Source organism: Panulirus ornatus, chromosome 2 (genome assembly GCF_036320965.1).
Source record: "Panulirus ornatus isolate Po-2019 chromosome 2, ASM3632096v1, whole genome shotgun sequence".
Taxonomy (NCBI): domain Eukaryota; kingdom Metazoa; phylum Arthropoda; class Malacostraca; order Decapoda; family Palinuridae; genus Panulirus; species Panulirus ornatus.
In genome coordinates, this window is record NC_092225.1 from 69,599,056 (window position 1) to 69,619,040 (window position 19,985).

Consider the following 19,985-nt stretch of genomic DNA (forward strand, 5'->3'; position numbering starts at 1 on the left):
TTGATAGAGCGACTCTCCCTTCTTGTTCTTACTGGCGTCCTTCAAGGTTCTGTCGTATCGCCTACTCTAATTCTTCAATCTTCCCTCTTTTACCTTTAACCCTGTTCTCTCTTGTGCTGATGTTTCCATGTTGCTCACCTCTCCTTACCTTCCCTCCTCACCTAATACTCGTCTTGTTTCTCGTTCTGAGCATATTTACTTTCTCACTTCGGAACTTTGCAACATCTCAGAATGAAGAAGCGTTAAACTAAAAAGAATATTAGCTCTAAAACGTAATCATTTCCTATATCTCTACCTAAGAATCATTTCTTTCTCTCTGTTCTATTTCAGATCACCATAATTCAACCTTTTAATATCATTAGCATGTTGGGCGTACCCATAGCCTCTGCTCTGTCACGGAAAACCTGATATAATCCACTTCATAAAGTATGCTTCTCAAACGCTAGGAATGCTGTATAAGTGCCTTTGATGAAGTCTCATAACCACACGGGTTTTATCACCTCTGTGCGGGAAAATGCCCACGTAAGTTTCTCTATTTCTTCTGAATGGGGACGTGAAGTGATAACAGAGCTTGCATTCTCTTATTGGTCAGCTATACTGAGGTGCTGGAATAGAAAGCTGGCTGCTCTCTCGTGCCTTAGGGATTCGATAATAAGTTAAGCATTAAGAAACTCAGGAGAGCTCTTCCCCTACCAGGATCTGACATCTCTCGTATCCGATGAGAAAAACAAGGTATTGTGGTCCCGGTGTAGTGTGTAGTCTGCAACATCTCAGTGATTTCTCTCTGAGCTCTCAGGTTATGCATCAGCCGGGGTGGGGAGCATTGTACTACCCTGGCTGTTTACTCTTGTTCCAAGCATACGATGCTACACTTCCAGGGCGCTTATACCGCTTCCATCACGCTGGGCGGTGACAAATGCAAAGCCTTCATTCAACGAACAGAGGTCACTGTTACTGCTCGTGGTGTACTGTATAAGAACGTGCCTTGCTGTGGTTGAAAGCCAGGATAATGAGGCTGTCAGAAGGTGTGACTGGTTACTTAGTGTCTCTTGCTGTTCAGGGACCATCTGCAGGAGGGCAAGCGTTGTTGTAATGATGTCATAAGGGGAAGTGTTGAGTGTGGCTGTACAGGGACCAAACAAAACCCCTCATAGGCCCCTCTTTCCTCATTTTTCCCCATTTTCGTTGCCCTGAATATGAGATACGCAATTATGGAACACTGGTAATCAGACGCCTATTGATGACACACTAGCCCATTACACACGATTTACGTTCGTGAAAATATTTGTGAGACATTGAAGACACTCGTTTATTGCCTTGGCTCAGCTGATATCCCAGCACCAGTGATGTGGTCTTCGTGCTCTCACTCACTCTGGGGATCTGTCAAGTAGGAGTATCATACACACACACACACACACACAGAGCATACACCCTCACCTCCACTAGCTGTACGACATACGAAAGACATGCCAGAATTATAGATCATAGCGATGTTTCCTCTGACGTTTAGTGATGAGAGGTTATCATAGTGTCATTACGAAAGTGATTAAGTAAAACCTGTTGGTGGAATTGCTATTGTCATTAACTGTTTTAGAGCAGATAATAAAGACTTGATATGGGAGGGAGTATGAAGGCTTTTTGTATATTCCCTTTACAATGAACTGATGATAACGTCTGTGATTTCCTTTGTGGCTACAGTTGTCGTTAAGTTTATCATGGTAATGACTTACCAAAGGTAATCAGTAGCATTATTAAAGTAACTAGTAACAATTTAACAAGAATGAACTGGCTTGTAAAGGAATAAAGAATTTAAAGTTACTTTATACGGTTATGATAAATGATAAGTGATTATGTCAATGACTGTGACACCGTGCAAGTAGATACACTTACAAGAAGAAGCCCGTCTTAATGTAGATATGATACTGGGTCTACAATATGACTCTTTACAACCCCGATATCTATGAACTTTCTCAATAACCTCCTAAAGTAATACCCATGAAAGCAAAACGGAAAAGAGAGAGAGAGAGAGAGAGAGAGAGAGAGAGAGAGAGAGAGAGAGAGAGAGAGAGAGAGAGAGAGAGAGAGAGAGAGAGAGAGAGAGAGAGAGAGAGAGAGAGAGAGAGAGAGAGAGAGAGAGAGAACAGAAATGGACAGACGAAGAGAGGTGATAGCTGATGATTCAATCCGGAAGAAATCTTTTGATACTAACGAAGAAAAAACATAGCAGAGCCGTCGTAGATATCGAGTTAGTTTTGTTTGGGATGGAGGATACGCTTTGTTATCAGATGAATTATCATTCTGGTACACAGAGTTTTTGTTGAAGCTTATATTGAGGGGTTCCCAAGACGGAGTGGAGGGTATGGTGTTGCTGTTCAAGCGTTGAATACATGGTTTTCTGAACCTGAACATTGGAGACACGAGTACAGACTATGTGTTTGTGTTCTGTTATTGTAACCTAGCTACTGTTTCACATGGTTGGATTTTCTTCACAAGTTTGAACGGAACAAATTATGTTCAGTGCGAGAACAAGAAGAGAACAAGTATTGGAATGAGGAGATTAGGGAGAGCGGGTTGAAGACTGCAGAGTGGAGTGATGAGCATGTAATAAGTGAATAGGGTTAGAGGCTGCGTGAAGAGGTGATGAGTGTCGGGGGGACGGAAGAACGCTGAGCAACACCGCTGCTGGTAGGATGAGGGAGGTGGGTTCCGTCATCAACGACTTTCGAGATGAAACGTCTTATCAGGACGTTATGTATAAGAAAACTGAGAAAGTCGGGAAAAAGAAAAGCCATATGAAGAAATTTTTAGAAAGCGAAGGCTTGTGGCCAAACCTTGTGAAGCGCTTCGTATCATCTCATGGACAGTGACGACTGATTCATCAAAATCCTTCACAGAATGGATGACGAGAACTGGGTCACCTAGGAGAAAATCATCAACAGTGAGTTTATACTGCCAAAGCTGTGCTAGTAATTAGAAAGAAGGAAATGTTGTGTTTGATGCCTAAGTAAGAAATATAAGTTTCGAGGACTTTTATTGATATCACAGTTTAGAGGGATGGGACGATATTTGGACGAGTTAAAAAGATTTCTCGTTGGAACGGGCTTGACGTAAGCGTATTTCCAAGAGTCAAGAAAGGTTTACTATTTCAGACATTGGATATAGGGCCTTGGGACCACAAGATATACTAGTAGCAAATGGTGTGGAGAGGCGGAAATAATGAGGAAAATGATCTACCATTTACCTACCTCACAGTTCAGCGAATCAACGAAAGACGAAACAGAAGCCAGCTTTCTATTTCAGTGCCTCAGCATAGTTACCTAACGAGGGAATGCAAGCCATTTAATCGATTCACTCAGTACAGCTACCTAGCGATGAGAAGCAAGTTACATATCGTCTTAAGTCCTGTGTCAGAGCTGGAGGAGCTTTGCAACACTATAGTATTCCATCTAAGTAGGTAGTGGGTAGTTAGGCGAAGAGAACCTCCATTTTGATAATATATATATATATATATATATATATATATATATATATATATATATATATATATATATATATATATATATATATATATATATTTATATATATATATATATATATATATATAAATTTGTTATTGTTTTGCTTTTCCCTTACCCTTTTTCTCGCATCAATTAGGTAACCTAAGAAACAAACGAACAACGGCTTCATTTGCACACGCACACTCCCTAGGTGCCTTGTTTAAGATGCTGAAACCAGAGCTTTCTATCCATAACAAAGCTCGATTTCATGACTTACCCTGACTGCTTCGTATTTCCTGCTTTAGCATACAGACAGCACGTAGTCCCCATATACCACATCGATTCAATTTGTTCTATCCCGTGCACGCCTCTCACCCTACTGACTGTACAGACTCTGATCCTTCTATCTTTTGTTTTTTTGTCTTTCTCCATCTTCTCTCCTCATCTAACACATAGGTACGGTCGTAAGTCGTTCTTCCCACATCCTCTTCATATATCTGAACCATCCGAACCTGTTCATCAAACCCTGAGTTAGCTCCCTCCATCAGACTGCGCTCAACATCACAGCTCTCTTTGACCCTGTTATTTCTTATTCTATCAAACTGCCTCACACCACACATTGTCCTCAGAGCTTTTACTTCCTAAACATCTACGCTCTTCCTTTCGTTTGTGTTCAAGGCCCAAGACTCACGTCCATACAACACTTTCGCCGCTGAAACACTTCAAGCATACCCATCTTTGCTCTAACAGACACTGGTATGTCCTTCCACATGCTCCTTAAGTCACACAGGACTTTATCCTTCCCTTCTTCTCCTGTTCTCTCTCAGCACATTTATATCCAACAACCTCCTCTATAAACTCTTATCAATCAGTATATATTCCAATAATACTCTATTACCACAAAGTCTATTCACAAGTGTTTGCTTTCTTTTGCATTTAGTCTTGAGCCAAGTATATCCTGATCACCATTCCTCGTTCAGCAAGCTATTCGATAAGATCTTTTTACTATTCACTTACAAATGATACCCCCATGCAACCCCCCAGTTATATCTTCAAATAACACATCACCCACTCTTGCATTCATATCCCCAGGCACCAGGGTTCTGCCCCTTGCATTAGAACTGTCAAAAAAGCTGTATCAGCTTCTCCCAAAAAACACACCTCTCTACTTCACTCCTCTCATTACGAGATGCATAAGCAGTAACATAAACCAAACTCGCGTAGTCGGAACTTCATTCTAACCTACAATCACCTTTGAGCTCCCTTCCTCACACCCTTGAGCTTGGCCTCGCTTTTCCTCCTCCATCAAATGTGCCATCCCGTTCTACCGGTTCTGCCCTCTCACTAATTCCATACTTTACCCACCGAGCATCCTCGATCCATCCCAAACCCTTCCTCTACAATCTAGTGTCACTCAGAGTCAGAACACACAGGTTCCTCTACCCAAACATAACACCTATCTGTTTCTCCTTTCTCATCCTGGTTATATCTACGATAACTCAGACAACCCCAGCCTGGACCTTCCAGGGGAAATCCTCGCTTGGCTCTTTCTTCCGCACCTGTTTCTTGGAGGTGATAACGAATGAAGTGAGGGTTATAACTCCACTACTTACCTCACCGTCGGCCTCCTCTTTCAACCGTTGTTGACACTTTTTATTTCCATATCCCCAGGGATATATATATATGTGTGTGTGTGTCTGTGTGTGTGTGTGTGTATGTGTGTGTCTCTGTGTGTGTGTGTGTGTGTGTGTGTGTGTGTGTGTGTGTGTGTGTGTGTTTAATCCATTAGTCAAATTTGCCGGTTAAGCTAGATTGGTTGAAACATTTTAGGTCTAATATTACACTAAGTAACATGTATTGACAAAAAAAAAGAGATGAAAATTAAGTTTAAATTAGATAATCAAGTCGGCCAAGGTTGGGTTAGGTTTGATTAGTTTATGAGATATATAATCTTGTATTAATGTTACTAAGTTTAGATACCTATTTAGTGAAGTGGGACAAATGGTTAATGTCCAGTGCACTGATTTGAAAGTGTAACTCATGCATGTCTAGGGAGCGTAGATTCAGATACTTTTATTTCTAGTGGAATGGATATTGTCAAGAGTGAGTTTTGGGCGATTGTTCAGTGTTTATCGAGCCATTACATAGTGAATACACTTGATGATACTGGGTTTGCTAAGGAGGGTGGAGGGTACACTGGGCTTGTTATGGAGGGTGGAGGGTATTCATAGGTTGATTGTTGGTGATGAAGTTCTGCAAGTTGAAGTGTGACAGTATTGGAAGCATTTTGGTTTCAGTGTGCAAGTGCCGGATCTTTGTAGTGGTTAAGCAGTCGATGATATTTCTGAGTGTTTTCCTTTTCTTTTGTGGGTTTGAGCGTAGTAGTTTGTAGCTTTTCTTATGTATGCTAATTGAAAGGGTGGATGACCAATTTGAAGCGTAGTATAGGCAAGGTTGAATGTATTATCCATAGAGGACACGGATTGATTCTTTTTCTTATTCGAAATTACTAGTGTCAGGTCTGAGAGCATCTATTTTGTTTATAGTCTTTATGCTGATGTCCATTTTGTGGGGAAAGGTCAAGTTTGAGTCTCATGTGATGCCTACACTTTTTTTTTTTTAGATGGAAGTGGTTGGTCAGTCATTACTATGGGAGGCTGTAGGTTGAATTTATGTTTGTTATGGATTAAGAATGTAAACATTGGGCTTCTCTAAGGGCGCAGTCGTTATCGTTAGAGCAAGGTAATGCTCTAGTTTCATGGTGTAGTGTTGCAAGTTTGTTGATTTTATGAGCGGTGTATATGACTGTGAGGACATGTACGTATGAAAGGACCTTCACACTGTGGTTTGTAGGGGATGAAGAGAGGTTGTGTGGGAAGAGAATGAAGAGGGTTGAAGAAAGAACTGCATCATGGGGTGTTCCGCTGTAGATCTTGAGGATGTTGGAGGTGAAGCCTCTAATAGGACTCTGGCTATGAAGTTGACTTAGCCAGTTTACCAGGCTTTCAGGGATCATATTCCCCCTGAGGGGATGTTAGAATAGACAAGAACGCTTGGAGTATCTTCTTTCATCTTTCCTGTGAGGTACAAGAATATCTTCTCCACGGCACCAATGAATCACTTTTCCTTACATGTTTGATTTCAGTTTCTTAAGATATATGGAAGATTGTACTTCATCTAGACTAACTGAACTTAACCCGACCTTAACCTACAGTATGAGAGGTCTTCCTACGTTTGTCTGAGTTACGTCAGCTCTCGTGAATTTACTCTGAAGCTGATCATAATCCCATTTCACATTTTCCGTGAATAAATGTACAAAATCTTGAATTCTGTAAATTGTAATCGACCCACCACAACTGGGTGATTGAGTCTAACCAGCAGTGTTGCGCTTGAACTGAGAGAGAGAGAGAGAGAGAGAGAGAGAGAGAGAGAGAGAGAGAGAGAGAGAGAGAGAGAGAGAGAGAGAGAGAGAGAGAGAGAGAGAGAGAGAGAGAGAGAGAGAGAGAGAGAGAGAGAGACTACTAGATGAAATGAGAACCGCTTTGAAAAAGGTGTGTTTGAAGAGAACATGAAGCGAAATGCTAAATGACGTGTGCAAGGTGGAGAACAGTAGTATAGACATGTAGGAAGGGGACCAGATACATAGGTCACCTGCACGTGAGACAAGACTGGGATAGAATTCTCAATGGAATGAAGTGTAGTGTATCAGACCAGGTGTGTTTCATTGATTAGTTGGCTGAAAATATATGTAGTAGTATCAGATACTAACAGCATTTCAGCTCGAGATCAACCATGGATAGAACTCAACTGGATTATTGTAGATCAGATGTAATGGCCACTTATATGTTCTGCAACAATAGAATGAAGGAGGATCAGAATACCATCTACAGAGAGTTAAAAATAGGTTGTTTATAGTATCGCTTTATGGGAGAGATGTTGCATAATGGGTAACTTAGATGGATGAATAAGAAATGAAATAGTAATGATAAATAGATATAGGAGTCCCAAGACAGAACAGCACTGGTGAAAGAGTTAGTGTAGTGTGTGTCATGTGAGCAGATGCCAGTGGTGTAAAGCAGATACTCTTTTAACGTAAGGGATATCCTTAGTTCGCGTGGTATATAGATACAGACAAGACAAGATGTTGGTTGACTTTACTCTCGCGCCCTTGATCCTATTTCTTAATCAAGTTTTGGACAAGTTTCCTGCATTTATCGAGATTTGTTGATTTTTGCTGGCAGACGAAACGGTAGATCGGGTTTTCGATTTTCCTTAAAACCTGAATTGAACATAACCCCACGTTTTTCTCCTGATCGAAATGTTTTCCCACCTTGGATGAGATGATATTGTAAAGTAGAATACAATCGTTCACAAGCGGGTGTCCAAAACACTTTCTCGTCACCAGAATCGTCATATCTGTCATGAAATACATCAGACAGATCCAATTTCATTTACAAGTCACTTGAAACATAAGGGCGCGTATTGTAAAGCAACATGATACTCTATAGAGGGAAGGCAAGAACATGGCTGATACGTGTCTTGTAAGGGAAGTATGACCTAGTATGTATGCATTATGTACATGTGATGTATGATGAAAGGGGTCAGTGGGGGCTCATCAGACACATGCGGAAAGGAAAATGGTTGTTTAGCTCCGCATCTGGAAAGGTGTGGAATCAGAATGAAGAATGCCAAGAGGTTTGGTTAGACAGGATGGTAGGAAGGTTGGTTTATGGGTTAGTTATATATGGGAGTTTGACCAATCACCTGTCAAGGTCGTTAAGGACGGCAGCGTCAAGGTATGACCAACCAACCACCTCCTTCAGGCGTTCAAAATATAGTCTAAGACTATAAACATTTCCATGGTATGGTTCCTCGAAGAGATGGTTATTGAAACTATAGAGATCAACTTATGGGAATGGTTGATAGGGAAACTGAGAGATATACGTGGATGAAACAGTGGAAGGTGATGGTATGGAGACAATGACTAAAGTTGCCATAGAGAAATTTGGTACTGGATGAGTCTGTTTGGAACGAAAGGTACAGTGTGGTGGAATGAAGATGTTTGAGGAGAGAAAGCAATAACAAGGGCAATTGTCCGGAAGAGAGTAAAGGAAAAGAAAGGCTTATCAGTAAAGATTAGAACATATAAAGTCCACATCAGAAATGTTGAAAAAAAAAAATCGATGCATGTAAATGAAAGGATTGAAAGTGAGGACCAAAGAAGAAGCATGAATGAAAATGTGAAGAGAGAATGATCTTTTTTTTTTTTTTTTTAAGGAGGTAAAGAGATTTGGAAGTCTGAATTACCTAAAGGAGTGAGACTCAGTAGACTGAATCATTCTAGAACATTTCCTTGATAAGCGATGAAATTCGTAAGAGATGGAGAGAAACAGTTGCACGTAACATCTGCTGGAGAACTGGTGAAAACTACAAATAAGTCAAAGAAATTCAATCTGTCTTACATTAGACTTAATGGAAAAGATAAGAGAAATATTCTTTTACATAAAACATCGAGATAAGGAAAATTTTATTTCCCTTGAAATAGTTTCTTTTCTTATACTTTTAGAAAACACACAATATCTTGGTGGATATTTCGTAGGAACGTAAGTAGAGGTATCCTCTGTGCACACATAGAGGTTCTCTGACCAAGAGCTTATGCTTCACCGATAAAATTCTAACCCAAGACTGAGAACATAAATGCTGACCAGGAGTAAACATCTTCCAATGAGTGATATTTCTTTTCTTTTTTTTCCGTTTGTCGAGCATGATGCATTAATTGTAAGAACACCTGTGCCTGTGAGCCGTGCAAGGACACCTGTGTGAGTCGTGTCACCGAAAAGTCTTACAAAAGTCTACCATTTCACGAACGATTGTCCAGCTGCGGGTATTGCTTGCGTCTTTGATTTGGGATGAACTTTGGATCGCGTTCACGATTTGAGATGAACTTTGGATCGTTTTCATGATTTGAGATGAACTTTGGATCGCGTTCGTGATTTGAGATGAACTTTGGATCGTGTTCATGATTTGAGATGAACTTTAGATCGCGTTCGTGATTTGAGATGAACTTTGGATCGTGTTCATGATTTGAGATGAACTTTGGATCGCGTTCGTGATTTGAGATGAACTTTGGATCGTGTTCATGATTTGAGATGAAGACGGATCATAGATCCACCAAGATCATTCAAAAGTGAAGTTTATAAGTAGTTTATAAGTAATGGAACAGAGTGGCAGCGAGATCTCTGTCTAGACCGTGTACTGTAAATGTTTTACCTCATTACCATAAAGCTAAATGGCTTAGTGATTGCCCCTCATTTACATAGGATATGTAAATCATAGAGTTAAAGGCTTAACGATTGCCCCTCATTTACATAGGACATGTAAATCATACACTTTATGGCATAGCGACTGACCTTGAATTATACAGTTATCTATTTCAAGGTCACATAGCCTAAGTCCCTTGTTGCTTTTATTGTGTGAACATCAAACATGTAAAGTTGATGCCTGACGATAAGGTAAATGATAAAAGTTACGTTGTTAGATAACGAGTAAACGACTCGTTTGAAGCCTTAGAATATATAGGAATCTACGTTTTACTGAATCATATAAAATGTGGACATCTTTTTCACCATTCAGAAGAATATACTCCCAAGAAATAGCTCTTACTAATGCTCCAGATTTAGATGCTTTGTGTGAAAAGAACATTTCAACTATTTTTCTTTGTTTTTTGATACTGAGCGATGTAGAAAGACACTACATCCTGTTCATACTTCGTTGTAGGTTTCGACCAACTCTACAGTGTACGTACAAGAGTGTATAGCAGACTGATGTTACCCAATTATAATGCAAGAGATGTTATTAGGAAAGCCAGATGTATCATAATTAGTTAGTTGGCTCTTAACCTGTATGTGTGTGTGTGTGTGTGTGTGTGTGTGTGTGTGTGTGTGTGTGTGTAGGTTAATACGTAAACGATGCTGAATATATATTAGCATTTTTTCTATATGCATATTTTTTTCTTGATCTTTTTTGTTATTGCTGAGACTTAATTCTAGTAATATCAAATTTGTTTTATACATTTCTGGCGGAATTTTGTAAGTTATTCACTCGTATTATTTCTTCAAAGATTTTTCGACTTAAAGAAACCTTCTATTATCGCATGTGTTTGCCCAAAACTTATTTTTCTCTCTGCAGTGTTTTAAATGTGTTTGAAAGTTGCTTGGAAATACATATTTATGAAAATTTTTCTCACTCATATGTATTGATAAATGTATACATTTATTTTTCTTTTCTTTTAGACATGTAAAGAGTTTAAATGTCATTCGAAGCTTTCTTCATTCTTTTCGTAAATTTTTCTCGCTCTATTTCGTAAATATCTAATCTTGATTGTGTGTGTGTACGTGTGTGTGTGTGGACACACAAACGCACATACACACAGATACACAGACACACACAATCCTTTGCAAATATGGCAAACACAGTTTTGTTCATAAAACGCTTATTCCAGTTTTGATTTTGAGGATCTCAGTGACAAAATCCATTACGAATTCTCTCTCATCTTTAAAAACAATATATATATATATATATATATATATATATATATATATATATATATATATATATATATATATATATATATATATATATATATATTCTTACCGTATATTTTTCCTTCTTTTGATCACTGAGCTGTGCATGTAGCAACTGTCTGGGTGGCAGGTTTCCAATGTCTTTATGAAGAGGATGAGGGAGAATGTGTGGTACGAGAAGTCTTCATACGGACTCTGTCTCTCCTTTCTCATTGTTCACTAAATTTGAAACTCCCGCACTCTATCTACACCCAGAGTTTGCTTGATATATATATATATATATATATATATATATATATATATATATATATATATATATATATATATATATATATATATATATATATATTATATTATATTGTATTTAATTGACTACATTTTTTCTTTACATCCGTTTTCTGTTCGCTGGCTTTATTGCTGTTGTTTTATTCATTTGTTTTTCATTTGTCACCCGTGTTTGTCTTTGGTTTGAGTCGTTCTATTCTTTTTTCTCTCTTTATTTCTGTCTTCATTTAGTTTGGCTTGCTTAATTCTCTTCTTCTGGATTAGGCTTTGATAGCCCTCTCACTAGCTGGAGAATCCTTCTCTAGGCACCAGTAGGCCAATACTGCAAACTAAATTTAAGTTAGTCTTGGCCATGTTGAATGAATCTCTCAGCAAGACAAGTAGAAGTTCAACCGCTGTAGATATAGACACAATATTATGGTCTTTTACATGCCTCATTTATATATATATATATATATATATATATATATATATATATATATATATATATATATATATATATATATATATATATATATATATATATATATATATATATATATATAATTTATCAAAGACATTGTTTTATTTTGTATATAATAATTAAATATAATGAAAAATAATCATATTGTTCTCTGAAAGCATGATACAGTATTTATTCCTTTCCATCGTCTAGTTCAGTACAAAAGTAAGATTTTGATGAAGAAAATAAATGACAAATGGAGGCTTCTATAACTTTACATTCAAAATGCTACTGCTTGTGCATGAACATACTCCTATATCACTATAGTTCCTACTGTGTGCTCTTATAGTTAAGCATAAAGAAGTAAAATAGCATGGAATTTTAGTTCACATACTTTTACCATAAGATGCAAATACTTTTTAAACTTTTTTTTTGAAGATGATAAGTAGTTTCTGTGAGGCCTTTACTTAAGAGGTCTATGCATGCGATGCTCGCGCCTACAAGTGAGGTGCTTCTCAACTCCCTCCCTCTCGTCTCTGGCGACACTACCCTCACCACACTTTATCTTACAGCGTAAAGGCGGCACCGGCGCAGAACGCGGGTATGACGAGGAACTAAACGAAATCCACGTCCGCGAGAAGACGCTCCTCAACACCACGGCTGCCACCGACAGAAGCGGGTGGGGTCTGCTGAACCAGCAGGTCCCTCTCCACCCGACCGCCATCACCACCACCAACACCAACACTGCCACCAGCGCCTCCAGCAGCCCAGGTGCCGCCCCGAGCGTGGTGGCAGTCAGTAAGCCCAACTCCACGACGACCGTGACGACGGCCATTGTTAATTTACCCACACCCTCGCCCAATGGGGACAGCGACTTCCCCACACCCTCATTAGGGTCAGCGTCCCCGGCCAATCAGGGTGTGCTAAGAATATCATCCCTCTAATTTATATATAAATATATATATGTATGTACATATATATATATATATATATATATATATATATATATATATATATATATATATATATGATATTATTTTGTAAGTGAGATAGTAAGCCTTCGAACTTAGGGGCTCAGTGACCAGGTGTGGTGAAGTGTTTACGATAGAGCTTAAGGAAAATGAACTCTTTAGACTACCAGTCTGGAGTCTTACCCCCCCCCCACCCCACAGCTATATATATATATATATATATATATATATATATATATATATATATATATATATATACATATATATATATATATATATATATATATATATATATATATATATATATACACATATATATATATATATATACACTAGTAACTATTAATACTGTCACGTCAAACATTCTCTCGTGAATGCAAGAGAAAACATGTGATTTTTTCAAAGTTCATTATGATAGTTACATTTGATTACTTCATCTGAATAACTAAGACGTTCATCACACAGACCGAAAGGTGATTCTTCACATTCTTCGTCATTTACGTCCCAAGGTCATGTCGGGGGAAACAAAAAATAATATGAATAATATTGTCACTGCTTTTGGACGAGTTTTAGCTGTTAATTTTCTAACCTTCGCCGTTGAAGTTACGTGCCATGTGCGACTCTTAGATACAGAGGGGATGTCCTGTAGTGTTCTCTCTCTCTCTCTCTCTCTCTCTCTCTCTCTCTCTCTCTCTCTCTCTCTCTCTCTCTCTCTCTCTCTCTCTCTCACCTGGTGTGTGTAGGCTGGGCAGCTTGGCACTTGGCCCCGTATATGTGTGTGTGTGTGTGTGTGTGTGTGTGTGTGTGTGTGTGTGTGTTCCCACACCCTCGCCCCAGACACAGCCACGCCTCCAGCTGATCCCCAGCCGCTCTTGGAACCTCCTCCCCTACGGTTGTTCTTGTTGTTGTTGTTGTTGTTGTTAAGCGGTTTCTTCCTCAGCCTCTCTCACTCTCTCACTCGGCCCTCAGCCTTGTCTGCTCAGGTTGTGTGGCTCGCGGGGTCATGATAGCGCTAAACCGCTACATTAGGGAGGGGAGTATGAGACGAGGGGAGAGGAGAGGGGAGGGGTGGGTGGGGAGTTGAGTATATATCTATCTATCTATCGATCTATCAATTATATATATATATATATATATATATATATATATATATATATATATATATATATATATATATCTTTCTTTCAAACTATTCGCCATTTCCCGCGTTAGCGAGGTAGCGTCAAGAACAGAGGACTGGGCCTCTGAGGGAATATCCTCACCTGGCCCCCTTCTCTGTTCCTTCTTTTGGAAAAAAAAAAGAAAAAAAATGATGAGAGGGGAGGATTTCCAGCCCCACGCTCCCTCCCCTTTTAGTCGCCTTCTACGACACGCAGGGAACACGTGGGAAGTATTCTTTCTCCCCTATCCCCAGGGATAATATATATATATATATATATATATTTATATATATATATATATATATATATATATATATATATATATATATATATATATATATATATATATATATATATATATATATATATATATTTTGACTAGGAGAAATTTTGTGTATGCATCATGTTTTGTGTACTTTTGCACTAAATCTTGCTACTGACTTTGCCATTACATATAATCGTGATAATCAGCCTAAATTTCTTGTTACAATATCGGGTCTTGTGTAGGATCATTATCCACAATGTATGCAAGATGATGGATGACTATTTATAATCCATTCATCCAGGGATAAAACAAACAAGTGTCTACTATATCCATTGGAGAGATTTTCTTTGGACTCCTTATTTGTTGTTATATTATGGTATCAATACACATATATATATATATATATATATATATATATATATATATATATATATATATATATATATATATATATATACACACGTGTGTGTGTGTGTGTGTGTGTGTGTGTGTGTGTGTGTTAGTCCATATGTGTGTGCATTTATTATGAGAATATACATAAATATATGCACACCTTTACATATATATATATATATATATATATATATATATATATATATATATATATATATATATATATATATATATATATATGATTGCTTTTCAATCTGATAACCCCAGAATCCATTTCACGGGACTCTGGCTGCTTCAAGGCTGCGCTACAATCAGTAGCAGGGAAATGATAGCCTCCTTTGTGGTGAGAATTCGTCGGTGATACTGTACTCTTTTATCATCCAATGATTAGGGTTCACATCTCTCTCACCACAGTCGATTCTCCACTTGGAATGTGACCTCAAGTTAGGCACCGTTAAATTCCCTACTACTCTATAACTAACCAAAAACCGTCAAGAGCAAAAGAAACGAGTATACTCCTCTCTGCCTCTCTCTCTCTCTCTCTCTCTCTCTCTCTCTCTCTCTCTCTCTCTCTCTCTCTCTGCAGCAACCTCCACTCACATACATCCCTCCCTCTCCAACACCAGCAAAGGTAACACACACACACACACACACACACACACACTGAATGACCCGACCAGCACTTGAACAACAACCGCCTCCCTCCCAACTCAGTCTTCCACACTACATCACCAGACAGACACACTCTCTTTTTTTTTTCCGGAACCTAAACTCCCCATGAATACACGAGTCACACTTTCTCCTTTACGCTCTGGACATCACCCACTTCTACATCATCACTGACACTGACTGACTGAAGACGTCCCTGGGACCCTACATGCCCGCGATGCAACCACCACAAGGTAGAAGACACACACACCGCTTGCTGATCCGATACCCCGCACTCCCGCGACATAGAAATACACACATCACGACACTTGATGACCTGTTCCTCTCCTCTCCTCCGATGGACTTCACCAGCTGGCTCTCCTGAGTGCTGAGGGCGTTCCTTCAAGACAGAAGGGATCCTGTGGGGCAGGAAGTGAATCAGTATGAATAGTATACAATCCTACGATCCCTCTTTATGGGATCAGGGAAATGTTTGACTCCTCGCAGACAAGAACTATCCTTGACAAGATTGTACTTCTTCACGTCCGCTGGTAATGTTGTATCTTTGTAGATGGTGACTCTTTGCTCGCACTACTATGAACTGCAGACAGTCTGCTAACAACAGTATAGGATATATATATATATATATATATATATATATATATATATATATATATATATATATATATATATATATATATGTGAATATGGATGTGTGTATATCCATTAAACATCATTCGGCACATTTGGCTTTGATACGCCCCACACTGGTTACTGGCGTGGTTGGTACCCCTGTCTCTCTCTCTCTCTCTCTCTGCCTGTGTGTGTGTGTGTGTGTGTGTGTGTGTGTGTATGAAAGTAAAATGATGCTTGCTGTAGCCCCGTGTCGTCTTTACCGGTTATTAAACAGGAATATGTAGAGTATTAGTGCGAAACTCCGCTAAACGGCAGAGCATATTACCCTTTGCAATATAGTAATCAAACCCACACACAATCTGTATTGTGCGTATGGTAACTAAAGAATCAGTTGCCATTGAGGGATTTCTTGCGTTATGAGATGCAGGGGCATAATAAAACCCACACCATCACAAAGTGTAGATGATGGAAAGTTTGTAAACGTACAAGGAACATAAGACCACATGCGTAAACAACACATGATATTTGTGTCTCGTAATTGTGATAGAACATTATGTACAGCGCTGGTATGATTATGAAACAGGGAATGAGTCACGAAATGAGGAATGACATTGCTTTAGTCTACCAAACTGTTATGATATGAGTAGCTCCACGAGGACCCGGATGATTGTTAGTGGAAATTCATGCGAGACAAAGAACGCTAGTATTAGTAAAGGCTTTTACCACGAGAGTTTCATCATCTGGATACAACTTATCGCAACGTATCGGTTGGAAACGGAACTGGTTCAACTTGCATTGAGCTGAGCTTCGAATCGCATCATAGCTAAGTTAGACGAGGTGAAAACCTGGGGAGAAGACACACTGCAGCAGCGATCACCTCAGCAACACACAGTGTGGCGCCTCAGCGACGGTGAAATGGCTAGGCTGGTTAGAGTGTCCAGACACACACACACACACTCACACACTGCTCCAGACTATGTGAGCATCCATGTCAGAGAAGTTAAACCCTGTGTGTGTCCTAGCTGCAGGTGGAGGTTCCTACACTAACTATTGATAGAATTAAAAGTATAATACCATCTGGTGAAACGTGTTTACCTTTCCTATCAAGCACATGACCGATCAACAATTATATCTAATACTCTGTGACTAAGTCTGTCTGTAGCAAGAATAGATGCAAGTGTATTGTTGCTGTGAACGTTCTTGTCGTGGTCAATTTGTATCATGAGGAATAATTGGTTTTATAAAGCACATTCTACACGAAGGACCACTGTGATATGGTAACCCAGTCACAAGCTACAAGTCGCAAGCTACAGAGTAACTGGCAACTCAGCAGACTAGAATACCGACCATGCGACGTACTTTGGGTTTTTTTTTTCAAAAATTTTCGTGTGGTGTGTCATATTGCATCACACCATAAGAGTGCCGAATAATTTTTTTACTGGGTGTACATCACTGCAGATATTTGTGTATGTATATATGTATATTTTAAATGCAAACAACTGTGTTTTTTGGATTAGATGACTTTATGTGGAAATGATTATGTTAAGGAGGGAGATGTGGTGAGTGTGTGTGTGTGTGTGTGTCATCCGTGTGGCAGTTGGTGTTATGCATATATGTTTGTCTGTATGTAAAACTGGGAAGGGGGAAGAGGTATGGGAGATGGATGAGTGTAGCTGGTGATGATATGCGCTGGTGTTGTTCATCTGTATATGTGGGAGAGTGAGGGGAGAGATGTGAGAGCAGGTGGTGATGCTACTGTGCTGTTGTTTCGTCTGTATGAGAGAGAGAGAGAGAGAGAGAGAGAGAGAGAGAGAGAGAGAGAGAGAGAGAGAGAGAGAGAGAGAGAGAGAGATGTAAGAGTGTATGGGGTGAGAGTGTCAGGTGCTTCTTCGCCTGTATGTGAGAGGAGGAGGAGAAGAGTGGTTGGTGCTTGGCGTGTCTGTGAGAGGAGGAGAGAGAAGTGTGGGTGACAGTCCGTCTGTACAGCCCCAAGCTGACCCTTTGTACCTGTTCATTCCCGATGATCCTTTGTCGCTACTTCCTCACATATCATAAGAGAACTTGGGCTAGAGATAAGACAGACGACGATAGTCTCCACGACCCAGATCAAGAGATCTTTCCTGTGGCTCCTTAAAATGAGTATTGCTTCCGCGACATTTTGGCTCTGTTGATCAAAACAGACGAACAAAAGGAGGGAAATCCTTTTTAATCTTACATGACTCTTCAGGGATCAACACTGTTTCGTCTATATTAACGAATCAAAGCCCATTGTTGTGTATAGAGGCTTTTATTAATCATATGCTCCCTAGATGTTCATTTATCATATAATCTGAAACTAAATGCCTAACGTTGTAGATTAAAACGATTGAAAATTTCTCTTGTGGATTCATCAGCATTTAAGGTAAGGCCTTCATATGTGATTAAGGTTTGGATGAGTCAGTTATTTCTTCACGGCACTCTGAGGGTGGGAATCTTAAAGAAAGAATAGACACAATAAAGAGTTTTGGACATACGTTGAGTTAGAAACTCTCTCAACCACAAGTCTTGTTGGAGCAAAAGCGGCTGCTGGACAAGATCGTCAACCGTGATCCTTTCGTCCAGTTTAATCATACTCTTCTTCGTGGGATAGTGATATGGATGATAGCACCAAGGAAGCCTCGTATTAGTACCCCAGAAAACTAACGTCGAGCGTCATCTGGTGCAACCACTGCCCTGCGGTGGACGCAATACTCTCGCCGGGCAAACGCATTGATCAGCCAGTGTACAATCCTATGGAACAGACTGGACTGTCTTTCACTGACGAAGCCGAAGCTGTAGCGTTGCTCAGGCTGACGAGCGGGTTAGCGAGGGAGTGAGGGAAGGGCGAGTGACAGCGGCTAAAGTATAGCGTTTGATCACCGACACACAAACTGAGGACTGGGAACCTACTTTAGGGGGACACGAGAAGGCCATCGCTGATGTAGGATGAGGAGCTGGCTGACGGCCAGGACCTAGCTGGGATATATAGGCCAGTCACGTACAGCAAGGACCAGTGTCAGTCTGAGGCGGGGATCGCTGACAAGGACAGAGGACGGACCAGTGACACGGATTTAAGGAAGGACCATAGTGTCTTGGGTGTGAGGGACGAGCTTTGACCGCGATCAGTGCCACGGTCGAGCTTGTGTTAGAAGCTAAAGGACGGATGGAAGCCACGGACATGACGAGCTGCTGAACCATTGCCGCAGACTGGGGGATGAGGTGAAGCCACGGACTAAAGGAAGGGCTTGTGTACTTGGACACAAGGGCGGGATGAAGGTAAGGCCAGGATCAAACACCGAGAGTCCTAAGCCTTACACCAAGGCCGGAGTTAAACTGTATCGCTGCACCCGAGGTGTCCAGTTCAGTGTACAGTACACATTGTATTTTCACCTGAGCTCATCCTGTGTACATAGACCTCCCGTGCATGTACACATATTTACAGATAACATTAGTAACGCTGTATATAAGTACATAAAGACGTACAGTTCGACCAAAAGCGGTCGATACTGATGACTGGTGTAAATACACCAGCGAAAACATTTCCATGTTAGTGAGGTATTAAGTTTCTATCACGCATGATATTGGTTATGATGCTATACAGTAATAAGGCGACATACGCAGCGGAAAAACAAAAGGGAGAAATTTTTTTTGAATATCTTTATATCGATAAAATTAAACATTCTGGTACTGCAGTAATCTGTACATTATTTTGCATTTTTTTTCTTAGGTCATATAAGAATGTCTGTGCATGCATTGTGAGAATGCATGTGTTGATACCAATGATTCATGACACGTATGTGTATAACTATGTCGACCTATGTTGTGAGGTTTGAAGGGCTGTGTCTGTCTGCGTATAGTAACGAGTCCATCGTCTGTCACTTGATAAACGCGTGATTGCAATCAACCATTTCCCAAGGTATTTATGAGTTACTGTATGGGAAGGTATGTGTGTATCTGGCTCCTTCTGTGAGAAGTGTTTAAGTAAATCTGAAAAAAAAAAAACTTCTGTCGTGGATCTGAATACACGCTTGGCCACCTGTACTGTGAGGGATCTATTGCTATATCTATCCACTTGCTTTATGAGGCA

The 19,985-nt window shown here is 39.8% G+C and overlaps 1 protein-coding gene across 8 annotated transcripts in view; it reads left to right on the top strand.

Annotated features, from left to right (window-relative positions):
- Window positions 1-12,967, top strand: part of Shal (Potassium voltage-gated channel protein Shal) — a 468,140-nt gene extending 455,173 nt beyond the window's left edge. For 2 of the 8 annotated variants that reach the window (XM_071676892.1, XM_071676900.1), the window contains one exon: window positions 12,380-12,967. In XM_071676892.1, coding sequence (XP_071532993.1) covers window positions 12,380-12,751 — 372 coding nt within the window. In that variant the 3' untranslated portion in view covers window positions 12,752-12,967. The remainder of the gene's footprint in view (window positions 1-12,379) is intronic. The other 6 variants (XR_011714479.1, XR_011714477.1, XM_071676946.1 and 3 more) reach the window with 6 other exon arrangements.
- The last annotated feature ends 7,018 nt before the right edge of the window (window positions 12,968-19,985 follow it).